General features: G+C 38.8%; 1 protein-coding gene across 4 annotated transcripts; it reads left to right on the top strand.

Annotated features, from left to right (window-relative positions):
- The first annotated feature begins 38 nt into the window (after positions 1-38).
- On the top strand, positions 39-22,241 carry mapk14b (mitogen-activated protein kinase 14b). Of its 4 annotated transcripts, none has more exons than XM_079680143.1 (13): positions 39-182; positions 289-517; positions 7,422-7,551; positions 10,853-10,911; positions 13,317-13,428; positions 14,524-14,553; positions 14,663-14,710; positions 14,838-14,952; positions 15,272-15,343; positions 17,202-17,281; positions 17,719-17,797; positions 18,066-18,239; positions 20,040-22,241. In XM_079680143.1, the coding sequence occupies exons 2-13, from the start codon at positions 399-401 to the stop codon at positions 20,105-20,107; spliced, it is 1,086 nt and encodes a 361-aa protein (XP_079536269.1). In that variant the 5' UTR covers positions 39-182; positions 289-398; the 3' UTR covers positions 20,108-22,241. The 4 variants fall into 4 exon arrangements, with proteins under 4 accessions (XP_079536269.1, XP_079536270.1, XP_079536268.1 ...); XM_079680144.1 differs by lacking the exon at positions 17,202-17,281 and adding an exon at positions 16,353-16,432; XM_079680142.1 differs by lacking the exon at positions 17,202-17,281 and adding an exon at positions 16,353-16,438.
- Positions 22,242-22,909: the final 668 nt, after the last annotated feature.

Raw genomic sequence — 22,909 nt, 5'->3', positions numbered from 1 at the left:
GTGTCTGAGTTCTCGCGAGAAAATAATTAATACCGGGAGCGCGCAGTGACGAAGTGACGTTCGCGTTCACGTTTCTAGAACAGTGCGAAAAATTCAGCAAAAGATAGTCCAGACCGAGCTTCCTGACCCGAGCCCGTTTAGCAGAGGAAGTTGTCTCAAAGAGCCCCAACGTGCACGCAGAGGTGGGGATTTGCTTTGCACAACTGCACCGAATCTGCAGGACTGGGCGGCGGAAGTTTTTCTTATGTGAAAGAGTACCGTCTCAGTTTTTTGTATTTTTTTTATCAGGGAGCAGCACCACACCACGTCGTGCCACTCACGGGGAGGAGAGGAGAGGAGAGAGGGTAGAAGTTTCCGCTGGCTTGTTTTGTCGCTGCGCGGCTGGTAAATCCGCAGGAATGTCGCAGAAGGAGAGACCCACTTTCTACCGACAGGAGCTCAACAAAACCGTGTGGGAGGTCCCGGAGCGGTACCAGAACTTATCTCCCGTTGGCTCCGGAGCTTACGGATCCGTATGGTAAGCAGTTGTTGCAGCACAGAGTACACAGCACACTGAACGATTGCACAACGGCTTCCCACCACCCACAGAGGCCCTCCCGAGTTAACCTCATTACGGGCTGCAGATCTACCTGTGAAGGGTGCTGGTGGATGTAAGGGAAACTATCACTTGTGCCGTTTGTTTACATTTTCATACTTGGGCTGTTACGAACCGATGACACATTGTGCACGCTTCGGGTTGGCTCGCTTCTCTTCAGAGGGTGGGGATTATATTTGTTTGTGTGCACATTCTTGCTCTGCTCTTCTACTTACTCCTGTTCTGTAAACATATAGCGTTTATGTCCAGGAAGCAAATTGACAGCACCAGGATGAAGTTGTACTATATACACAGTGTTAAACGTGCAGCTTTTTTGATGGTTTGTCAGTGTTTTTAGAAAGAAGGCTGATGTTCAGTGGCATGTCCACGCTTGCATCATGCCAAAGTGGTGCCTCCTCGTCAAACACAATCTGTGCTCCTCTGCGGTGAGGGGAAAACCAACACCTAGCGAAATGATCGCCTCCCACTACAATAGTATTGTAATCCTGCACGTACAACCTGGTACTAAACACAAACACACATAGCATGCATTATACATTTTCCAATAGGGTGCAGCCTGCAGAGGACCAGAAGGTCACGTGGTTTTCAGAAAGTAGGCCCCCTCGTGCACACGCAGAGCTTTCTATAGGATCCGGCGACGGTGATGACTCTAGAATGATGTCACCCTTTCTCCCGTTGTGGAACACCCATGACTCACAGTCCCGAGGTTAGGTAGTGGCCTCAGCTGCGACTGTTAAAGTCACAAAGTCATAGATGGCATGGTGCCGTCATTTCAACTTTTACTGTTCGTTTTGACCCTTCTTTCACACACTCTACTTTTGAGTATTTAAGGTTTTAGCAGTTTTTAGAAATGAATAAGTGTATAACATTACCTTTTTTCCAATTTGAACAGTATTGGCCTTGATCTGTTTTTGCACATGCAAGGCATGATGAATGTATGCAGTGTCTTCATTATGGAAATGAATTTGAGACTAAATACTGCGATTTGTGTTAATAACATGCATTTATATAAGAAAATCTAATCTGTGCCCTTTCAGAATGTGACATAGAGACTGATTAGCTCTCACAACGTCTTTTATTAACATACATTTTCGGTCGTCAATTAACTGTTTCCCCTCTTCCTTTTTACTGATCTGTAAATTACACTTTCATTGAATTATTTTCATACAGACAGATATTGTTAATCTTTTCAAATGAATGCAGTTAACCTTTCAACATGTAAAAGATATCCAAGAAAGTGACCTTCATCATGAACATTGAGCTTAACTGCCTCACCAAATGTGTAGATTTCTGAAAGATATTCGTAGTCCTAACCCTACAGAAGAAAGGCCAAGTGCATCTTTCTTCCTGTCACATGCAGCTACATTCCTCTGTGTTTTCTGTATTTCATCCCCGACCAGGTCAAGGAGTTATCAGTCTATCATATGATCACAAGGCCTTTTGAATATTACAACTACAATAAATTCTGCAGGTGAAGTGGTCCAAACAGCAGGGTGGCATTAATATCATTTTTAAGTTATGTGAAATGTATAAATAAACTCCCAGGCCCTACTGTTGGCCGGTTGGACACGCTTTCATCTGCTCAGCCAGCAGAGCCTTTGTTGTTGCTGCCATGCCGTTCCCCAGGCTCTTGACTCGGACTCTTACCTTATTTTAAATATTTAAAGCATGCACTATGTGAAGTCTTTTAACTGTCACTCAGATACAAGAGACAAGACTTCTAAGAAAAGATAGAGGACCCCCTTTTCCTTATTTCTGACCTTTGTTCCATTTTCTAAATGTCAGACTTGGATGTGATCCAGGGTTAGTGTGGAAACAAAGTGTTTACAGTGAATGCCGCTGGCTGGGTTTACGGTATGGACTGTGTTCTGAGTTCCTCGTGTTGTTCAGTCTAGGTTTCCCAGCAGAGATGAAACAAGCATGAAACCCCTTCAGGCTCACGGGGCAATGAGGGGAGATATGCATATTTAATCATTAATTTTCAGCCCGCTGCAGGGAAGTGAATCATGGCTAAAACTAAAAATATCTAAATATTTTAGGCTTGGATGAATTCATAAACATAATTAATACCGAGGCATTAGAATATGCACAAGTCAGTAAAAAAACATGGTAACGGTATTAAGCATTTCATTTTCAAAGAAAAGTGGAACAAAGTTTAAATAGAGAAGTAATCACTGCATGCCACAATAACACTGTTTTCTTTATAAGAATCACAGAAATCATCTTATGTAGGAACTTCATGTTTTCCTGCTTTCTCTCAGACATTCATAACACACTGACATTTCAAAAACTGCTATTGATTTTCCTAGACAACAGCTTTGGAAAATAAGTTACTTGAAAGGTTTTCTGTGCACAGCCCCAGCTAAAGGTGCTGTGGTGAATCCGTGTCCCTTGCTTGTAGCGTCTGTACTCAAATGACTAATTCTCAAAAGCACCATAATTGTGTCCCCTAAATGTTTATTTTGTCGGCTTTCAAATAAGTGCTTACGACCTTTATGCCCGAAAAAGATTGAAGCCTGTTCACTTTGACATTTAAAAAGAGTCTGTATGCTGCACTGGGTATTTTGCTCATGATGAAAGGTTGTAGGATGAAGCTAATGTGGTGAGAAGGTGCAATATTGTGGTATTCAAGGTCTGGCTGACTGACTTGGTTTTTACCTCCAGAGTAAAGAGTGTGCACTGACTTGTCAGATTTCCAAACAAACACGGCTTAACATTAAAACCAGCAATTTGACATGACTTTAAGCTCCAGCAGTTAGTCATGTGACGTGCATGACTGAAAGCATCTGTGGTGTCAGGAGAGTGAAACTTTTCCGTGACTGTGTGTGTTACTTATGATTAGAGCCCCAACACATTTTGGCTTGCAGACATCTTGGGGACGGAGATAACTTAAGATAACATGTTTGCAATTGAACTGAATAAAATAGACAATTTCAGCGTTTTTGTAGATCGGTAGCCTCATAGCTATTACTTATATTTATGACTGAATCTTGATACTAAATCTGTATTCAAAATGATGTTATGCAGTAATGAATTGTTCTGTCAGAGGTTACACTTCACAAACACTTGGGTGGACACACTTTGAGTCTTATTCTTTTTTATGTAGCCTTTTGTTTAAAAAAAAGAAACTAAACCAGTTCATCTGGGAGGTGGAGGAAGGATAGTAGTTGAGTGGTTTTCTTTCCTCAGCACCGCTGGATTGATAGATATAGCACAGCGGATTGGAAATACAGTATAAGACATGTAATAAATCAAACTGGATTATGTGAAATACTGACATAATGGTGTTCTTTATACATATATATATATATATATATATGAAATGCTTGTTGGTGTTCATTGATAAAAGATAAGCATGCAATCCTTTGGACCTGTTTATAATAGTATCCAAGTGGAACAGGTGAAATCAAGCTATATTGAAAACATTGTGCCTTCAATCATCTTGTGCATAACAAAGTGTTTACTGTTGAGGATTAAGGTGCATCATGATAGTTAGATCTGATGATAGCTACAGGCAAGCTAAATGTTGACAGGAACCATGAAACTGATACTTAAAGTTCCCATGTCATGGCCATTTCTACTGATCATAATTCCATTATTGAGGTATACTAAAATAGATTTAAATTGTGCAATTTTCCAAACTCACATTGGTTTCTCAAACAGCATCTCTGTAAACTACTGTATGTGTATTCACGGTTATTCACTCTCTGTCCTAAACGGCTTGTTCGAGCTCCTGCCCCCCCCTCCCTGTGAGCCCAGTGTGTTGGTCGCGACGTTGCGAGGCTCGCTGCTCAGCGCGAAACTCATCCTGAGCACACACAAACACTCACAGCCGAAGTAAAAATAATAAGTGTGGCTTGATATTGAGTAAGAAAAAGGTTTATAAACGCTGTGAGAATGGGTCTGCGGAGAGCTTTTCTCCGCGATCCCAACTTGTCTATTACCAACCAGGGAGCTCTATGCAATTCAATGGGACTCCCTGTTAGTTGAAAATGTGCGCTAAAGGTCCTGGTGTGTGAGGTGCTCCGCGGATTGGTCCATTTTGGTTCTGGGAACCGCATGACGTCATGCGGTTCCCAGAAGAAACAAATGGAAAAAGAGAAATCTCCAACGAGGCGTTCTGGGGCAGCATAGACAGGTCTTTTCTGTGTTAGAGTTTTACTCACTACAGGGTGTACTTTGAGGGTTTGTGACTCTGCAGACCGTTTACATGCAGAATAAGCTACTTAGCGCACAAGGGGACGGGTAATAACCAGAAAAGCATGACATGGGACCTTTAACATGAAACATATATCTTAAAACCTGCTCATTAAAATCGTTTTATCATCCTCCCCAGTTTTTATGTTGCTAAAAGTCCACAATGGTGTAATTGACGGTGATATCTGGCATGTTAGTTCCTGTCATAAACATAAACAGATTAAAGAAGCAGCCTTAATGACTACATTTACCTGCTAGTGTGTTTTCCATGATGAAAGAGTATTTGTATGATTTTATTTTTTCTCTTTACAATCAGCAATCAAGATGGCATAGGATCAAGCATGTTGTGCTGCTTTTGACTATTGATCCACAAATGGGGTTAGTCAATCATGGCTAAGTAGATACATCTTGTAAAACTTATTGTGATTTTGTTAATCTCACCATTATTTATTTCAAAATGCAGATATTTTTGTAACACCTCTGTGTCAGTATATGTTTCCAATACTGACTTTGACATTAGATTAAAAGCTGAAAGTATAGTTTATTAGCTCGATGTGCAGAGGATTAATACACAAAAGTAATTTCCTGTGTCAAGATGCTTGCTACATTTCAGATGACACATGAGATATAGAGCAGGTTGCTTACGGTTACACTGATGTGAATTATAATGACTCAAAATGCACCCATGAGGCTCGTAATGTGTGTGTCTGCACAGCAAGACTAATAAGCAATGTTCCTATTTTGCAGATTTGCACAATTGAATTACGTTTTAGCTGCCTAGAAATGCATCACTGTTTTGTTTTGGTGTCTCTGGTGTAGATGTTTTTTGCTAAGAGTTATCTCTATTGTTAAAAGATTCACTAGCCTTTATCTTTTCGTCTCTTGTGAACTGTATTTCTGAAGTAAAGTAAGTTGATGGGAATAGGAAGGACATCACACTTAACTTAGACATGTCTAAAAGTCATTTCATGTAGACGTTTGCCTGTATGTTAGTCAACACACTGCTGACGATCACTCCTTTCCGTGATCCCGCTCTCATAATGCTGCGCCTTTTACAGCCCACACTTTTATGGCCATTATGTTATTGCACTTCCATTTATTACAGACTAATTGGATGATATGTGCTTGGTACCGTCTTGTTTGTCCTGCAAATTAGCAGCAGTTCTTAAAGACAGTGTCGTTTTGTTTTGTCCTTTAGCTTTGGGTTATTGTGTGTGTGTACTGAGTGTGGGTTTGTCCTCTCAAGTGACACATATACCAGTTGTTCTGGAAGACTGGGACATAGAGTACAGAGGGTGTGGGAGATTATCTCTGACTTAATGGAAAAAACACTCCTTATCTTAATGTTCTTATTATGAATGCAGACCAACTCAGATTTACTTTTAATGCTGCTATTGGTGATGTTGCACACAAGTAGGTTGAATTCCCAGTCAAGTGCGGTGGAGAGTTCAAAAGTTCAAATCTCTCAATCAGCTTTGGCAATTTGTCCAGAACAAAATGAGTCATCTCTTTCCGTAACGCATAGTGTTGACATGGCCTTGGGATCAAGTCTTTAACTGGATCAGTATTACAATGTTAGTGTATTGCACTTACTGTATACGAATGAGTTTGAACCGCTCCCCGAAGGTCCTCTGGATGTGTTTTGTGTAGTTAGTCATTGCAACGGTGCTTTTGTGTAAAACAAAGCAAAAAAACTCAGTTTCATTTCCTGCTCCCCTCCTTGTGAGACCACAAGAAGAGGAAACAGTACGTTTCTGCACAAAGTGAAGACGTTTTTTTCTGACTGATCTTGCAATCATCCATTTGTGATGCAGCCTCAGTGATTGACCTGGAAGGAATGTGGTTTATTGTTAGTGGGTTGTGTTCAGGAAATGCAGCAATGTCACGCTTCTTGAGGAAGCTGAGCCCATCTGCCTCTCTTTCCATCATCTACACAAAGTGTGTTGATTTGTACAGAACGTCGATCCTGCAACCTGGCAAAAGACTGATTACCAATTACCATCGATCTGATGATTACATTCCAGAGTTTAAGTAACAGTGATACTTTTATAGCAATGGAAACGGAGCACATTTCACTGCTAGCTTTTTGTAACACTACTTTGTCTTTTCTTTTTGTCCCACCTGTTCTCTTCTTCTTGTACACTGCCTCCACAAGGATGTTACATCATATCAACAAAACAAACAAAAGAATGAATGATGTCTAAATGAAGCCATGCACACTAACATGGGAACGTTTCCTAAGAATCGCAGGGCAGGTGCTGCTGATTTGAGTGAACTACACAAATCAGCTGTTGCATTTGTTTTGTTAAGTTATTTTATTTTATTGTTTTTTTTCACACTTGTGGGGTGGTACTCAAAGCAGCACATTTGTGACAGCAGATTCAGTCATTTCCCTCGATACAGCCTAAGGCTGCAGAATATAATGAGAAGCAAAACCAAACCAACAGCTCTGTTATGCAATTATTTGCTTTGTTGAAATGAAGGCCACTACGCAGTCTCATTTCCAGTTAATTAAAGGGAAATGTTTATGATTTTGATATGAGAGTAATAAACATGGTGTAATGAGTTTTGCAATATTTGTACTTTTTATAATTAAGGTCTTATCCATTTCAAACATTGTGTCTTTCAGTTCGGTGTATGACCTGAAGACATGCCAGAAAATTGCAGTGAAGAAGTTGTCAAGGCCCTTCCAGTCCATCATCCACGCAAAGAGAACCTACAGAGAGCTCCGGCTGCTCAAACACATGAAGCACGAGAATGTAAGTGCCCTGCAACACACCCACCCTTTACCTCCGTCACCCTGACTTAAACCTCTGGCCAGGGCCTGACTGCTGTGTGGATATGCATTGTTCTGTAGATAAGCTCTTAAGCAAGGATTGCATATGTGTGCACACAAGGTTTGCATGGTGAGTGCTAACGTGCAGAAGCAAGGCACTATTACCACTGCTGTCTTTATCTGTGTTTATTTGTAGCTTACAACGATTCCCGGAGCTCATTTAGATCTGCCCTTAGGATTGTGGCTATATATCCAACGTGACATAGGAGTTGAGAGATCCCAAAGCTGGGAAACACCTTGAATGGCTCAACATGTTAAACAGTTTCTGCAAGGTGGTGTCGAAATATAGGTGTAAAATAGATAATTGAGCTAACAGAAAGGTTCCAGTTTTTGTTACAATTGACCTCTTTTTACATTTGAAGCTTCTATTGAGGTTTTCAAATGGAATTTAAATTATCTGTTGTTATATTTTATGATGCCATCCCCCTAAAATAAATCCTCACTTTGAATATTGAGGATGTATTTATGTAATGTATGGTTCTGTTGGATTGCTGCTAGGCCGACAGTTGCGTGTGTTTCATTATGTGAGGAAAGTTTTAGTTAGAAAGTAGTTCTAAGCAGCCACCATTGTAATCTGTATAATATATATAATATTAACATCAAATAAAAGGGTTGCCCAATCTTCATCTGCAACTGTGCAGAAACACTTGGTTTAAACAGGATGAATAGACATGGGAAATGAAATGTTGCACAGCATTTGAATGTTAATGTAGAATTGAATGGTGCTTTGAACTGGCATGCATTTGGCTAAGTCCCTCCTGTACATGCATTCATCAACAAACAGACATCCACTCTGTGAACTATAGAGCAGAGGCGGATGTGCCACCTGACGCCTCTCCCCTCCTCCAGCTGACTCTTCTGCAAAGGCGCCACTAAAACAGGTGTTAAAAAGTATAGGCGGATATATGAAAGAGCAGCAACTTGTTAAGAAGCGTAAAGTTGTTCCTTGTGTTAGTCTAACATGTGACGGTATAAACACACACATGATCACCCTGGCCCCAAGCAAGGGGGTCGTTGGAAGGTCCTGGAAGAGACCTGCATGTGTCAGAGTGTGAGGGACAAGTCACCAGCAGGTTTACAGTAGCATCACACTCGCTATGCTGTCTGTTCCTACAATATCTTATTGTTGCAGCTGATGCAATTTTACTTGAATACCCCTCCTGATTTGGTTGTCTGTGCAGATAGGATACAGTGCATGCAGACACTTGCCCACACACGAAACACAAACGCAGCTCCTACTTTCTTTATGCTAAATTTCTGACCAAATATTGTGTATCCTCTTGTGTTATATAACAGCAGTGGTTATTATGTATCAGGTGATGGACTCCTGTGTGTGGCTGTGTGGGAGGAAATCCACTGCTGAAAGGTGTGTTTGAGTGTGTGAGTAAGACTGGTAATTTCTGTAGGAGCTTTGGGTCTTTGTCGGGGGGGGAAATGGGAATTTGCATTGTAAAGAGTTGACTCAATAGTTTGCTGTTTGCCATTGTAATAGGCTTGTTATGAGAGCTCAGTTCCCCTTGTCACTCACTGTGGCTTTATCCAGTTTGACATGACTTACATAGAGGAAAAAAGGAGACTGCAGCTGGAAGAAGTATTGAAAGACTCAGCAGCAGCCATTAAAGAGCAACATACAGCAGATCACATGCTGAAATGAAAGCCGTTATTTGACATTGCTCCTGCATATGAAACATTCTCCTGAATATTGTCTTATTTTACTACCAGTACAGCTTGAAAACTGTTGTTAGGCAGAATGGGAATTAGTGTTGCATGGTGCGAAGTAATGTTAAAATACCTCAGAAAAAACATGGGGTTTACTCGGATTATTTAGGATTATGCAGAATCAATGCCTTTACCATGGGCCAAATACACGTGTTAGATGTCTTTTATAATATATCTATATGAAATAAAATCATTTTTAATCTGGGGGTGGTGGTCCAGACAGCTTATTTATAAGGTTATATTGCTGTTTGATATTATGACCATGTTGATGCCAGGTTCTGTTTCATCAAAACAGGGATGATTGCATAAAGCTGTGCTTTTTGTTCTTAAATCATCAAAGCATTTTAATACCTACCTATGCTTTACACAGAGTGGATTCTGGTTGTGCTCACGCTGTTGCCAGGAGACTCCCCGGGTTTCAGTTTTGGAATGGCTGTATGGACCAATCAGCTGTTTGTTGTGGCATCAGCCCACCAATCAGCTGTGTCTGTGTGCCCTGTGTGGGAGGGCTGCTCCTGTGTTTCTACAATACCTACCATACTCAGCCTCTCTCCAGGGGGCGGGGGCAGGGTGGGCACTGGGGGCTGCTCTCTGCCAGTGTGCTACCATGCACAGAACATGCATGAATGTTTGCATATCCGTGTACTGTAGATACACACAAACAGACTGACAGACAGACAGGATCATCCTCTGATACGTTTCCTGTCTTTGTTCCCTTTCTCTTATTTGTAACTGTTGATTCCTAAAAACAAGTTTGTTACACACACAGTATACAAATACTATAAGTAGTTATATTATTACATTTTCTTTTACATAATCATTGTGGTTTGCCTGCCATGCTGTCAAAACCCACTTATCAGTTGTGACAAAAAGATCTAGCAAATGGCATTTCACCAAATAAAACTAATTATGCCATGATTTCAAAAACTGTTGCAATGTTTTCTAATAAAAACAAATACAACATGCTCAGACTTAAAAACCATTACAAAAAACTTGTTGTGGCAGTGTTGTTTTCCAGCAAGACGCACTCCTTTTTTTTCTTCACACTTAGACACATCATATAACACCAGTGTCTGTTCTGTCAGTGTGATGCACAAACTTGAGCAGAGAGGGTTCTCTGCTTCCTCTGAACTCATATCTGTAGTTGTTGTTATTTACTCCATTTATGTGAAATGATTTGGTAACCAAAACAGATTGCGAAGATAACCTAGAGTACGTCACTGTGCAAAAAAGCTAGCATGAGTCCTTGAGGCTTGAGTAACGTGTCTGCTTTCTTGACTATATTAAAAAACACTTAAGATATGCAGAATAATAACAGAATAATTTCAAGGTTGAGTTGTCTAACTTTACTAAGATGGTAAAAATGTCACACAGTTTTTGATAGTCACGCATGCTGATAAGGTAATGTTTTTGATCAAACACAAAAAATGTGCTTTTTTCTTTATTAAAAGTCTGATATATTTTGTGAATGTTTTCTGACCTTTGATCTCTCTTTTTGTCTTCAGGTGATCGGTCTATTAGATGTTTTCACACCAGCAACAAGCTTAGAGGAGTTCAATGATGTGTAAGTGACACTTCCTCTCACCCCTTCAATGCTGTCTTTTGTTTGTTTATTGTCTCTGCGTCTCTTTTGTCTTAAGCTCTCTTCAGTTTGTTTTCATACTCACACAATGCAACCCTTCATATCAGCAGATGATTGCAAGATAAACACAACAGCAAAGTTAGGAACGCATCATATCACTGCATCTAATAACTTAATGTGAATCCAGCATGTGGCAGGTTTCATCAAGGTGATTGTAGGGCGAACTTGTGCACAATGCACATCACAGCTAGTCTCCATGGTAACAGCCATCTGGCAATGTCTGGGGGTATTGTGTGTGTGTATGTGTGTGCGAGTGTGTATGTGCACAGAATACTCAATCAGAGTCCTTGAATTCTCAGTGTGCTGTGGCCTCATCAGCATGTTGCACGTTTGTGGAAATGTAAGATGAAGCTACACACGACGCAGACACCCAGCACTGAAGTTAGACAATTATTTTTCATTTAATTTCAATCTTTATTTCGAACAGATAAAAAAGAATGTGAAAAACAGAATACCGTATTGTTAAAATACAGTATTTATCAATATTCATAATAATATTTATATATTCAACAACAAATTCTCATAATATATATATATATATATATATATATATATATATATATATATATATATATATATATATATATATATATATATATATATATATATTCAACACAAATATTAATACTATTAATAATAATAAATCATATTTGTCCGAAAGGGAGCAGGAGGAAGCAATTAATTCCCACCCCTTACTTACTGCTGATCAATGATTATCCTTTAAATAATTTCTGCAAGTTATTCCTACTTACATATTTACATTTATACATACATTTACAATCATTTCTCATCTTCAATGACCTTTCTTCATTCTCATAGTTTTCCAAATAAGGGTTTTTAAACTGAATGATATGTGTGCTTTATTTTAACTCCTGCTCCAAACCATTCCATGAAATCACCCCACAGATTGTTATGCACATACTTCTCAGAGTTGTTCTGACCTTGAGTTGTTTAAAATGTAGATTTCCTCTCAAATTAGACCCACCCTCTCTGTCTATGAACAATGTTTGTAATTTCCTAGGACGTAGATTATGTCTTGCTCTGTACATGATTTGTGAAGTTTTACATTGAACCAGATCAGTAAACTTCAGTGTGTGTGACTTCAAGAACAATTAATTAGTGTGTTCAAGATATCCAACATTATTGATTATTCTTATATCCCTTTTTTGTAATGTGTGTAGCGGCTGTAGGTTGGTTTTGTAAGTATTTCCCCAAATCTCCACACAGTAACTCAGATATGACAACATGAGTGTATCACAGAGAGTATATAATGATTTAGTCCAGAATGTGTCTTGCTTTCCCCAATATTGCGATAGTCTTAGCCAGTTTTGCTTTTACATGATTGATATGAGGTTTCCAGCTCATTTTGTGGTCTAAAACCACACCAAGGAACTTATTTACATATACTCTTTCTATGTTTATGTTGTCTAGTATTAATTGCACGTGTGTATTTGTTTTATGTTTTCCAAATGGCATAATCTTTTTTTTGCTTATATTTAATGATCATTTGTTCTTATCAAACTAATGTTTTACTTCAATCATTTCGGCTGTTATTACCTCCATTAGCTGTTTCAAATTGACACCAGAACAAAGAATATTAGTATCATCTGCAAATAAAATACATTTCAATATATTTGATACTCTGCAAATATCGTTGATGTACAGTATATGATGAACAGCTTTGGACCCAACACAGACCCCTGAGGTACTGCACAAGTTAGGTTACAATGTGACACTTCTCTTCAACAGAATAATAATCAGATGACCTTTATTAGTCCCACAAGGGAAATGTACATTGTTACAGCAAAAGTTAAGAGACAAAACTAATTAAGAGGCATGCATACAAATATTAAAAGATAGAAATTACACAAATGTGAAAAGTAACAAAGACAGAAATAATTGTGCAATACAGATCGAGCAAATGTGACATTCAGAAACTTCACATATACTATTGTATTATATTTGGTCTCTTATGGCTTATCTTAGCTGTAAAATAAACATTTCACTATCAATAAAAGCTAAGTGAAACAATCAAAAATGTTCCTGGTAACAATCTTTATTATCAGTTCCCCTTCTTTCTTTCTTAACATGTTTGGAGAATGCTTGAACCACTGGCTATCTTTCAAATTGGAAAGTCAAAAGAATAGTTTGTGATTTGTAAATGAAGTATATATTTAAAAGTCATTATTGCAGTTAGTAAAACATTTACTAACTCTTAAAGAATTTAAGAAAGCTACAGAAGACAACAACATAGGTTTCAGAAGACAAATATAGCCATGCAGACATTTGGAGACCACCTCTCATCATCTGAACTGTATGATTTGCAGATACTTGGTGACCCACCTAATGGGTGCAGACCTTAACAACATCGTCAAGTGTCAAAAGCTGACCGATGACCACGTCCAGTTCCTCATCTACCAGATTCTCCGAGGCTTAAAGGTCAGTGAAGCTTCCAGCGAAACAGAAGAATGTATCTAGAAACTGGTGCTGTTCGACATGTTTATCAGTCTGCTGTCTTCCTAGGCTGATCTGCAATGTTCTGAAGTTAGGCTACTAACTTATGTTTTATCAGTAGTTTGAAAATAAATAAATAACTTAATTAATCTATTTTGGTTGAGTGGCTGTAGAAACATAATTGAATTTCAGTAAGAAATGTTTATCTAAATCTAACAGCCAAATGAGAGAGTCTTTCTATTTAAAGTTTTTCTCTAACCTCTTGCCGTTATTGTGCCTGATATTAAGCTCTCTGAATACTTAATCTGTTGGGGTAACCCAAATTAAAGTAACCAAGTAGAAGGCCTCTGGCATTGATGATTTTATCAATAAATGCAGTCTTTTTTACTTGCGCTCACCGCTCTGCAATATGTGTAAATATACATTTGTGGACTGACATATAACAAACGGTTCTATTATTTAAGAGACATTACTTTTTGGTGTGAGATTCCAAGGTTTTAATGTCATATGGAAATAAGCTACAGTGTAGAAATGGATCTGAACATCTTATGACCCGAGCTCCTCCAACGATGCAACATATATAATAAATAAAAAATACAAATAAAAAATTGTGCAAGAAGTCTATATTCACGTAAATAGAATACGATATGTACAAGAACAGAATGTACATGTCATATTGTACAGTAGATTCAATTAAATACGGTTTGTTACGGTGATAACTATTTCGATAAATAAGTAAATTGCAAAAAGAGGGAAATGCTTGACAGAACTTACAATAATTTGTTAACTGTACTGAAACATGTGGTTACACACACACACACACACACACACACACACACACACACACACACACACACACACACACACACACACACACACACACACACACACACACACACACACACACACACACACACACACACACACACACACACACACACACACACACACACACACACACACACACAATAAACTGTGACAGTACAAAAATATCAGATTAAATACAATTTGGGTTGTGTTCCAATTGAGACTGCAATATAAGTTCAATCACCATTATTTTTTTCTTTTCCCCCCCCACAGTACATCCATTCTGCAGATATTATCCACAGAGTAAGTAATGACTCTTTATTCATCAGCTATGTTTCCCAGGGACAGGGAAAGGCTCTGTTACTTTTGCATCCATACTTAATTTTATTTTCTTGCTCCCTTTTCTCCTTAGGACTTGAAGCCTAGTAATCTGGCTGTGAATGAAGACTGTGAGCTCAAGGTGAAATATGGTGTAGTTAAAATGTCATTTTATAAGATTCAGAGGATCTACTGTCGAGATTAAATGGTGCAGCCCATTTCCTCACTCTGTCTACCTCTCAAACCAAAATAAATATTTTCCCCCTCAGATCCTGGACTTTGGTTTGGCACGGCACACCGATGATGAGATGACCGGCTACGTAGCCACCCGGTGGTACCGAGCCCCAGAGATCATGCTCAACTGGATGCACTACAATATGACAGGTACACACACTGATTACATCTTAATGTTTCAGGCTGAAACTGAATACAACGGTAAATAATTTGCGATTTCACACAATTGAAATACCTCACTGACATCTGTGTGTTGAACAGTTGCGGTAATTCAGCAATGCATTTTTCAAAAGAGCTCAACAATATACAACTTTTTGTGAAATCCATGTAAGAGTCCTATAGGCATTATGCTTTTCAAAGCTTAAACTAATTAAGTTAATGTAATGTAACTTATACTTGACCTGAACCAGACAAATTGTATCATATTCTATTTACAATGCTGAATGTTTTCCCTCTTTACATGTAATAGTGGATATCTGGTCGGTGGGCTGCATCATGGCTGAACTACTCACTGGACAGACGCTCTTCCCTGGCACAGACCGTATCCTTCTAGCACTGGCATTGCCATGCAAAAGTAAAATGGCTCCTTGTAGTCAACCTGTGCTGTAGGTCTTTGGTAGATCAGGAAGAGGTAGTAGATGATGCATACTCCATAATACTATATTCAAGGGTCTTCTCACACAAGCTGTTGCTTTGTTGCAAGACCACAGTGATTCAAGTACACACACATGTACAAGTGCATGCGAGAGTAGTGAGGACAGCGTGTGTTAGGATATGTGCATGCATGTGATAGTAGTTAAGAGCCCCTGCAGTCTATGACTCAACGCTGCCCACTGTTGTCTGCACTGCTTCTCTAAGATGCAGTACACCTTAATGTTTCCCTCCCACAGAGCTCTCATTCAGCAGCAACAGAATATAACAATGTCCAAACACACAGAAAGACACTCACACGTGTGTGTGCACACACACACACACACACACACACACACACACACACACACACACACACACACACACACACACACACACTGTGATTGTGTTTCCTGCCCTAAATGATCAAACACACCATTCCTTCACTCAGTGCTCCGTGGGTGTTTAAATGCGTGCCCTCAGACCAAAACTAAATCTGGTGGTGGAGCCACCCACCTACGAGCCACAGTTAAAAAAACACTCTTTATGGACATTTTCATTTTACCTGTATCAGCGAATTAGTGAAAAGTGGTATTTTTAATCTAGAGGCTACAGACAAAGCAAAATGAAATCTTGCATAATATAAACTCATGCACATTTTAAGGTTCAGTGCGCAGGAGCTCGTTCCAAAGGGTAAGGGAACATCTAAATGTGTAGATTAAACATGTTTAGGGTTAAATTGCATTTATATTTTCTAGTTGGCATCATTCTATATTCAGAAACTGGAAAGAATCTGCAGATCAATGATTAAAAATGAACATTAGTTGCATTAAATAACATTTTGTTCACCTATGACAGCTCTTTCCCCCTCTCTCCTTATCCAACACCCACCTTCCTGTTTTCCTTCATGCGTGTGGTAGACATTGATCAGTTGAAACTTATAATGATGCTCGTTGGAACCCCAGGGCCCGAGCTGTTGATGAAAAGCTCTTCGGAGTCTGTGAGTGTAAAGTACCATCCCGCCCCTCCCGCCTGTGTTTGTGTCGCCTTGGCAAGAGACAGACAGTTACTCTACTTTGTACTGCTACCACTACTTCTCTGCTGCACCTGTTTCGCCCTGAAATTGTGTGGCTTTATTTGCACTTAGCTTAAGGCTTTTATTCCCATTGTTGTTTCTAGCACATACCATGAACACATACTATCTTCTAACCTCTCCCTATGAAAAAGTAAGAGGACTCTAGTGCAGTAATTGGCTACCGCAACCAAGAATCTATTTAATAATAATACTCTTTTAAAGGGTCATAGTCAGGCTATTGTTGTCATTCAGCCAGGGGTGGAGAAAGTATTCACATCCTTTACTTGTGTACAAGTCCTGCATTGAGAATGGTTCAATTATTACAATATAATCATGACAATGTACTTTAACATACATCAAAGTTCTTCATATGTTTGGGCGTAAAAATCGTGATCTGTAATGTAACTAGTAGTTTCAGATTTATAACAATGCAGTAAAGTAAAACGTACAATATTTCCCTTTGATATGAAGTGGGGTTGAAGTTTAAAGTGGCTCAAAAGGAAATACTCAGTACAATTACTCAAGGTTCTTGGAATTTAAGCGGCACATCGAAGCTAAAAAAACGATCCTCCTCTTCTTACATCATCTACATCCTCAGCCTGCGTGTGTGCCCTCCCCCCCCCTTACACAAACCCCCATGCTCTTTGAAATGCTGACCTCCATGTTACGATGCCCCTTGACTCGGAAGCTTTAGATATAAACCAGCTGCAGCAGATAATGCGCCTGACGGGGACGCCCCCAGCCTCCCTCATAGGCAGGATGCCCAGCCATGAGGTGAGACACAAGCCCTCCACCAACACCCCCCTCCCCTGAGCTGGATTCTGGGCCGAGCCACAGTTTGAAGACGCATACCTTTTTAGATTAGATGTGTCAATTTTCTTACAGTCTGCATCTGCATGTTAGCCCTCTACTCTCACTTCCTCCCCGTTTCCTCTCTGACTCACCGTGCTTCTCTCAGGCTCCCTGTACTGATGGTAATGCGTATTGATTCTGAAATTAGAGCCTAATGTTTCTGTAATGATGTGGCTTGTGTTAAAGTGCTTGCATCATGCCGTAATTGGAGATTGTAAGGCAATAATAGTTTCTGCACCAGGCAATTGCATTACATCAATGTTACGTCTGTCAAAGATATTTTACATTTTTAGGCTGCAGCTCTAGCGAAGTGCCACGGTGTTATCTTTTATTGTTTTGCTATTTTGTTGTTCTCATAGGCGAGGAACTACATTAACTCACTTCCTCAAATGCCTAAGAGGAACTTTGCTGATGTGTTTATCGGTGCCAACCCTCTTGGTAAGTCCCCTTAAGCACCGAGCTATACTACTCCTGGCTCACTGAGTCCCTCTAGTGTTATTAGAAAGTCACTGTTTTTCTTGGTAAGGACTATCCTCAATTATTATAAGTTTTGCCCAATTCAAATAAATCGCTATAAAATCTACTCACGACGGCAATGAAATACGTTTTAAAATCCTGTTAAATTCATTACAGGAAAAAGGTAATGATCAATGTTTTAGTTTTCCTTTCACATACTCATCAAGTTTTTCTTGTTGCTGTGTTTAAGCTGTGGACTTACTGGAGAAAATGCTGGTGCTAGACACAGACAAACGGATCACAGCCTCCGAGGCTCTAGCCCACCCGTACTTCGCCCAGTACCACGACCCAGACGACGAGCCAGAAGCAGAGCCTTATGACCAGAGCTTTGAAAGTCGTGAGCTGGAGATTGAGGAATGGAAGAGTAAGTTGGCACATTGTGGATACCTGGGGCAATAACCTGAACTAGCTGGAAGGAAAAGGCATATATGTTAATTGTTTATTAGATAGATTACCGGTAGATTATTATCAGATTATAGCACAACCAGTAACTGATATTTTTTATCTGTCCCTGTCCACTCACACACTGCCAGCTCTGTGGAAACAAGCTCTGGTATCGCCCCTCTTGAAAGCTGGTGATCCCACTGAGTTAAATAATTATTGTCCTATCCCAAATCATTCTGTGTTATCAAAGATTCTTGAGTCCCTAGTTTCTACTCAGCTAAAACTTTTTTTAAATTCACAAAACATCCTTAACCCTATGCAATCTGGATTCAGATCAAAGCACAGTACTGTGACTTCCAGTCTGAAAGTCTTAGACGATATTAAGGCTGCTTTAGATAACAAATTAGTTTTGTGTTGCATTGTTTATTGACCTAGCCAAAGCATTTGATACTGTAGATCACCACATTATGTCTAATGTTATGTTGGTGTCTCGTTTCGGTCATAATGCCATTTGCTGGTTTCAGAGTTATCTAACCGACCGTACTCAATGTGTCAGGTTGGGTAGCACTGTCTCTGACCCTGTCACCTTGGAGAAGGGAGTTCAACAGGGCTCTATTTTGGGGCCTTTGCTCTTTTTATTATATGTAAACAATATTTGTAATCAGATGCAATTTTCTACCTATTATATGTATGCTGATGACACTATTGTATATTCATGTGCTCCTTCTATGGATATGGCCGTTTCCAATTTAAAATCTGATTTTATCACGCTGCAGCATGCACTTCTTGATTCCAACCTGCTTTTGAACAGTAAGAAAACCAAAGCAATGCTTTTTGCTCCCAATCAGTGTCCTCTTGCCTCTCCATTGACACCCTTGATGGCGTCTCTGTTGAGTTTGTTGATACCTACAAATATCTTGGCTTTTGGTTGGACAGTAATCTGAATTTCAAACACCATATTGAAGTTCTAACAAAGAAATTGAAATTCACTCTTGGCTTCCTTTACAGACTTAAATGTTGTTTTTCAACTTCATCCCGTAAAAGGTTGGTCTCTGGCTTATTCCTGTCCCAGCTGGACTACGGTGATACCATTTATAGATTTGCCTGTCCCACTATCTTGGCCAAACTTGACCCACTCTAGCATGCTGCACTGCGTTATATATCAAATGCACCCTATAGGACTCATCATTGCACACTGTATAGCCTAACTGGATGGTCCTCACTCACTATGCGTAGGATGCAGCATTGGTTTTTATTAATGTATAAAGCCATTTTAGGAAAGCTTCCACTGTACATATGTGCCAGATTTGCTCCAGTTTGTGACTTTTACAACCTCAGATCCAGTGCCTAGATACGGTTCCAGGTTCCTGCTGTGCGGACTGAGGCTGGAAAAAGGAGTTTCTTTTATTATGGTGCTTGGTCTTGGAATGACCTTCAATCAAGCCTCAAACTGACGGCACTTGTCCCTATGGCATGTTTTAAATTGAAGTTGTCAGAAGTCCTTACCACCAGCTGCTCTTGCAGTAATAAGTAGTGCTTTTCTTACTGTCCTAATGTGCACAATGTAGTAACTGCATTTTTCGTCTTTTGTTTTCTTAGTTATGTTCTCTGTATTTTATATGTTTGTTTTATGTGTTATGTGTAACGTTGCTGCCTTCTTAGCCAGGTCAGCGTTGTAAATTAGATTTTATCTCAATGCTTTTTATCTGGTTAAATAAAGGTTAAATAAAAATAAAATTATTAATAGATTACCTTAACAACACCTCTTTTTGTCTCTCAGGGTTAACCTACGAGGAGGTAGTCAGTTTTGAGCCGCCGTCATTCGATGGAGACGAGATGGAATCCTGAGTTGGAGGAAGAGGAGGCACCTTTTACTTCCGTATTTTGTTTTCCAAGAAACACTCTTTAAGGACTATGAGTCTGTGATGACTATCCACCACTTTCTTACACACACACACACACACACACACACACACACACACACACACACACACACACACACACACACACACACACACACACACACACACACACACACACACACACACACACACACACACACACACGACATTCAAGTGCCTGCCGTCATTCATCTCCGGGGGAAGTTGTTTTATCAGGGATAAAACTCCACATCCTGTTCCTTCTGTCCCCTTCTTTGCTGTTTTTGTTAGTTGCTGAAGCAGACTTTAAATTCTCCTTATATTTTTATTGAGTTTTTACCTTCTTTATTGTTAATATTGATCCCCTCTTTGATTCAGAAAGCTACAAACAATGTCAGTAACTCCTTTTATGGATTTTATAAAACAAATGACCACTCAGCAGTAATTAATATTGTAGGAAAGAAGTTTGATAGAAACCTTTCATACTGCAGTGTGTCTAAAGTTTATCTTTCCCCCACACATTAAGTTAAAACGATATTTCTATCATATTAGGGAATTGTGTAAATATGACAAACAGTATTTGTACAGAAGTAATTTAGACAATAGCTAACCTATTTCTACAATAGACATAATATCTGAGTCACACTTAGCTGAACCCTTTGAAAGTATGATGTGTATTATTAGAGTTTAGCGCAAAATGGCATATTAAAATATTCAGTGTGTTATTTAATACAAGTATTTATAGGATAGGCTAAAATATAAAATATTTACCTCTACAAATTCAAGGCTTCATATTTCTTATTGTTGGATTTGAAGGTTTACGGTGACCCTTTTTTAGCCAAAATGTCTTTGGAGTTTGTAGTGTTGGGAAACATGGCTTATGTGTCCATCTCAACTACCTAACATTTGTTTAGTTTCTGCTCTTTTTCTCCATATCCTTTTTTCTTAAAGCACTTCCTTTCTGCTGTTCCAGAAGAACGTTACAGTCCTGATTATCACACTCTACACTTTCGCATGAAAAAGCCGGATTTGGCTAGTTAGTTTTTTTAAATGTGTTTTTTCCCACCACAACACCAACTGAAAATGTACTTCAATCATATTGCATTTAGAAAACACAGTACAATTAATGATAATTGAATGTTCGGGGCACCAGTTCGCCCTGTATTTATGATATTTTGTTATGTTGTTTGTATATCGATGTAAAAGAGAATATTATTTGTCAGATTTTAAGGTTCTTTTATTATTTATGGAAAGCTTACTGTTTCAGAAACCAAATGTATCGTCAATGATCTCAAATGTCTTTTAGGCCGTGGTGACTGCCACTGCAGCTTGTGTATCAGGAACATTGTGAGTACAATGTTGCAGATATTCTAGCAGTTCTCGAACATGTATTTATCATATTGTGTTCACTGAGGTACTGCCCTCCAAAGGTATCCTATTTTGAAAAGAAATTCAATATAAAACCTAAAAGAAAAAATATGTATTCCATGATTTTGTATTGTCGCCAAAACCACTAAACAGTATACTCATTGTCCTGAAGTGTACTACAAAAATTGACACAATCTTATTTCCATGTGAACTATTTTAGGGATCCTTGTGAGATACAAACTATATCCACAGTAACTCTGGCCAATGTCTACCAAACATCAGTGTCTTCACAATTTCATTTGTAACTGCTTGTTTTCTTGTAGCTTTTCTCCTAATATTATTTTACTCTTTGTGTTTTAAATCAAGATGTGATGTTATCCTGTGATTCTTGTAATATTGATTGTTTTTCTAGCAATGCTAGAATTGTATTTGTCATTCATTTGAATAATTTAGCAAGGCACATGTTTGTAAGACAGAGTGTACGTTTACTCACTGGATGCTGAAGGGCAATGCTGAAGCCTCGTTCTTTGTAGTATTAAAACTACATTAGATAGGATATTTATCTTGTTCCATATTCAATTATCAGTAGTTAATTTGGTAAATGGTTTCTTTCTTTGCCTGAGATGTGTTCATATCTTTTTATTACTATATGCTTCATCACATGTACCAAGACAACACGCCACCTGTAAATACCACCATTAGAAAATAAAGGCTACTATTTTTCAAACTTGTAACATTGTACAGTATATTGTAAAGTATATTTGTGTTTTGGTGGTCAGTATTCCACCACTGGGCGGCAGCACAGCTCAAGAACTGCATAACTTCTGCCAATGTGTAATATGACAACACATGTAGGGAAGGATGGTGGGGAAATACAGAGTTGAAGAATTTATAATCCAAATAAAACTTAAAAATACAGAATGAAACATTATACACAGAAGTATGGCTATTGGACACAGTCAAAATCCCCGTCCTCAATTTACTAATGCAACAATAACTGAATGTTTTTATGATTTACAGCTAGTGAAAGGGTAAATAAATGATTAAGGAAACTGATTAGTAGTAGAGATTCTGTCCAAACTCTAAGATTTACATAACTCAAGTTCTGAGTAGTTCTGAGACATTATATTGAGACTCCTTCACAATGTAGTGTTCTCATTGACTGTATGTAAAGGACGCTCCTTACAGACTAATGGCTGATTCAATGCTTTTCAGGAGGACCCTCGTGTAAAGTGGTTGAGATTTTATGTTAGAAGCCCAGGGAAAGAAGACATTAATAATAATAACAACAATGAAAAAATATTTATGAAAAAAATAATTAAAATATTCCTGGTTAGTTGAGATGAGAAAATTAGATATTCATTTGTGATTTAGACAAATGTGTGTAACAATGCACGACTAT

This window comes from Notothenia rossii, assembly GCF_949606895.1.
Source record: "Notothenia rossii genome assembly, chromosome: 5".
NCBI classification, from domain to species: Eukaryota; Metazoa; Chordata; class Actinopteri; order Perciformes; family Nototheniidae; genus Notothenia; species Notothenia rossii.
This window is presented reverse-complemented; position numbering and strand designations above follow the sequence as displayed.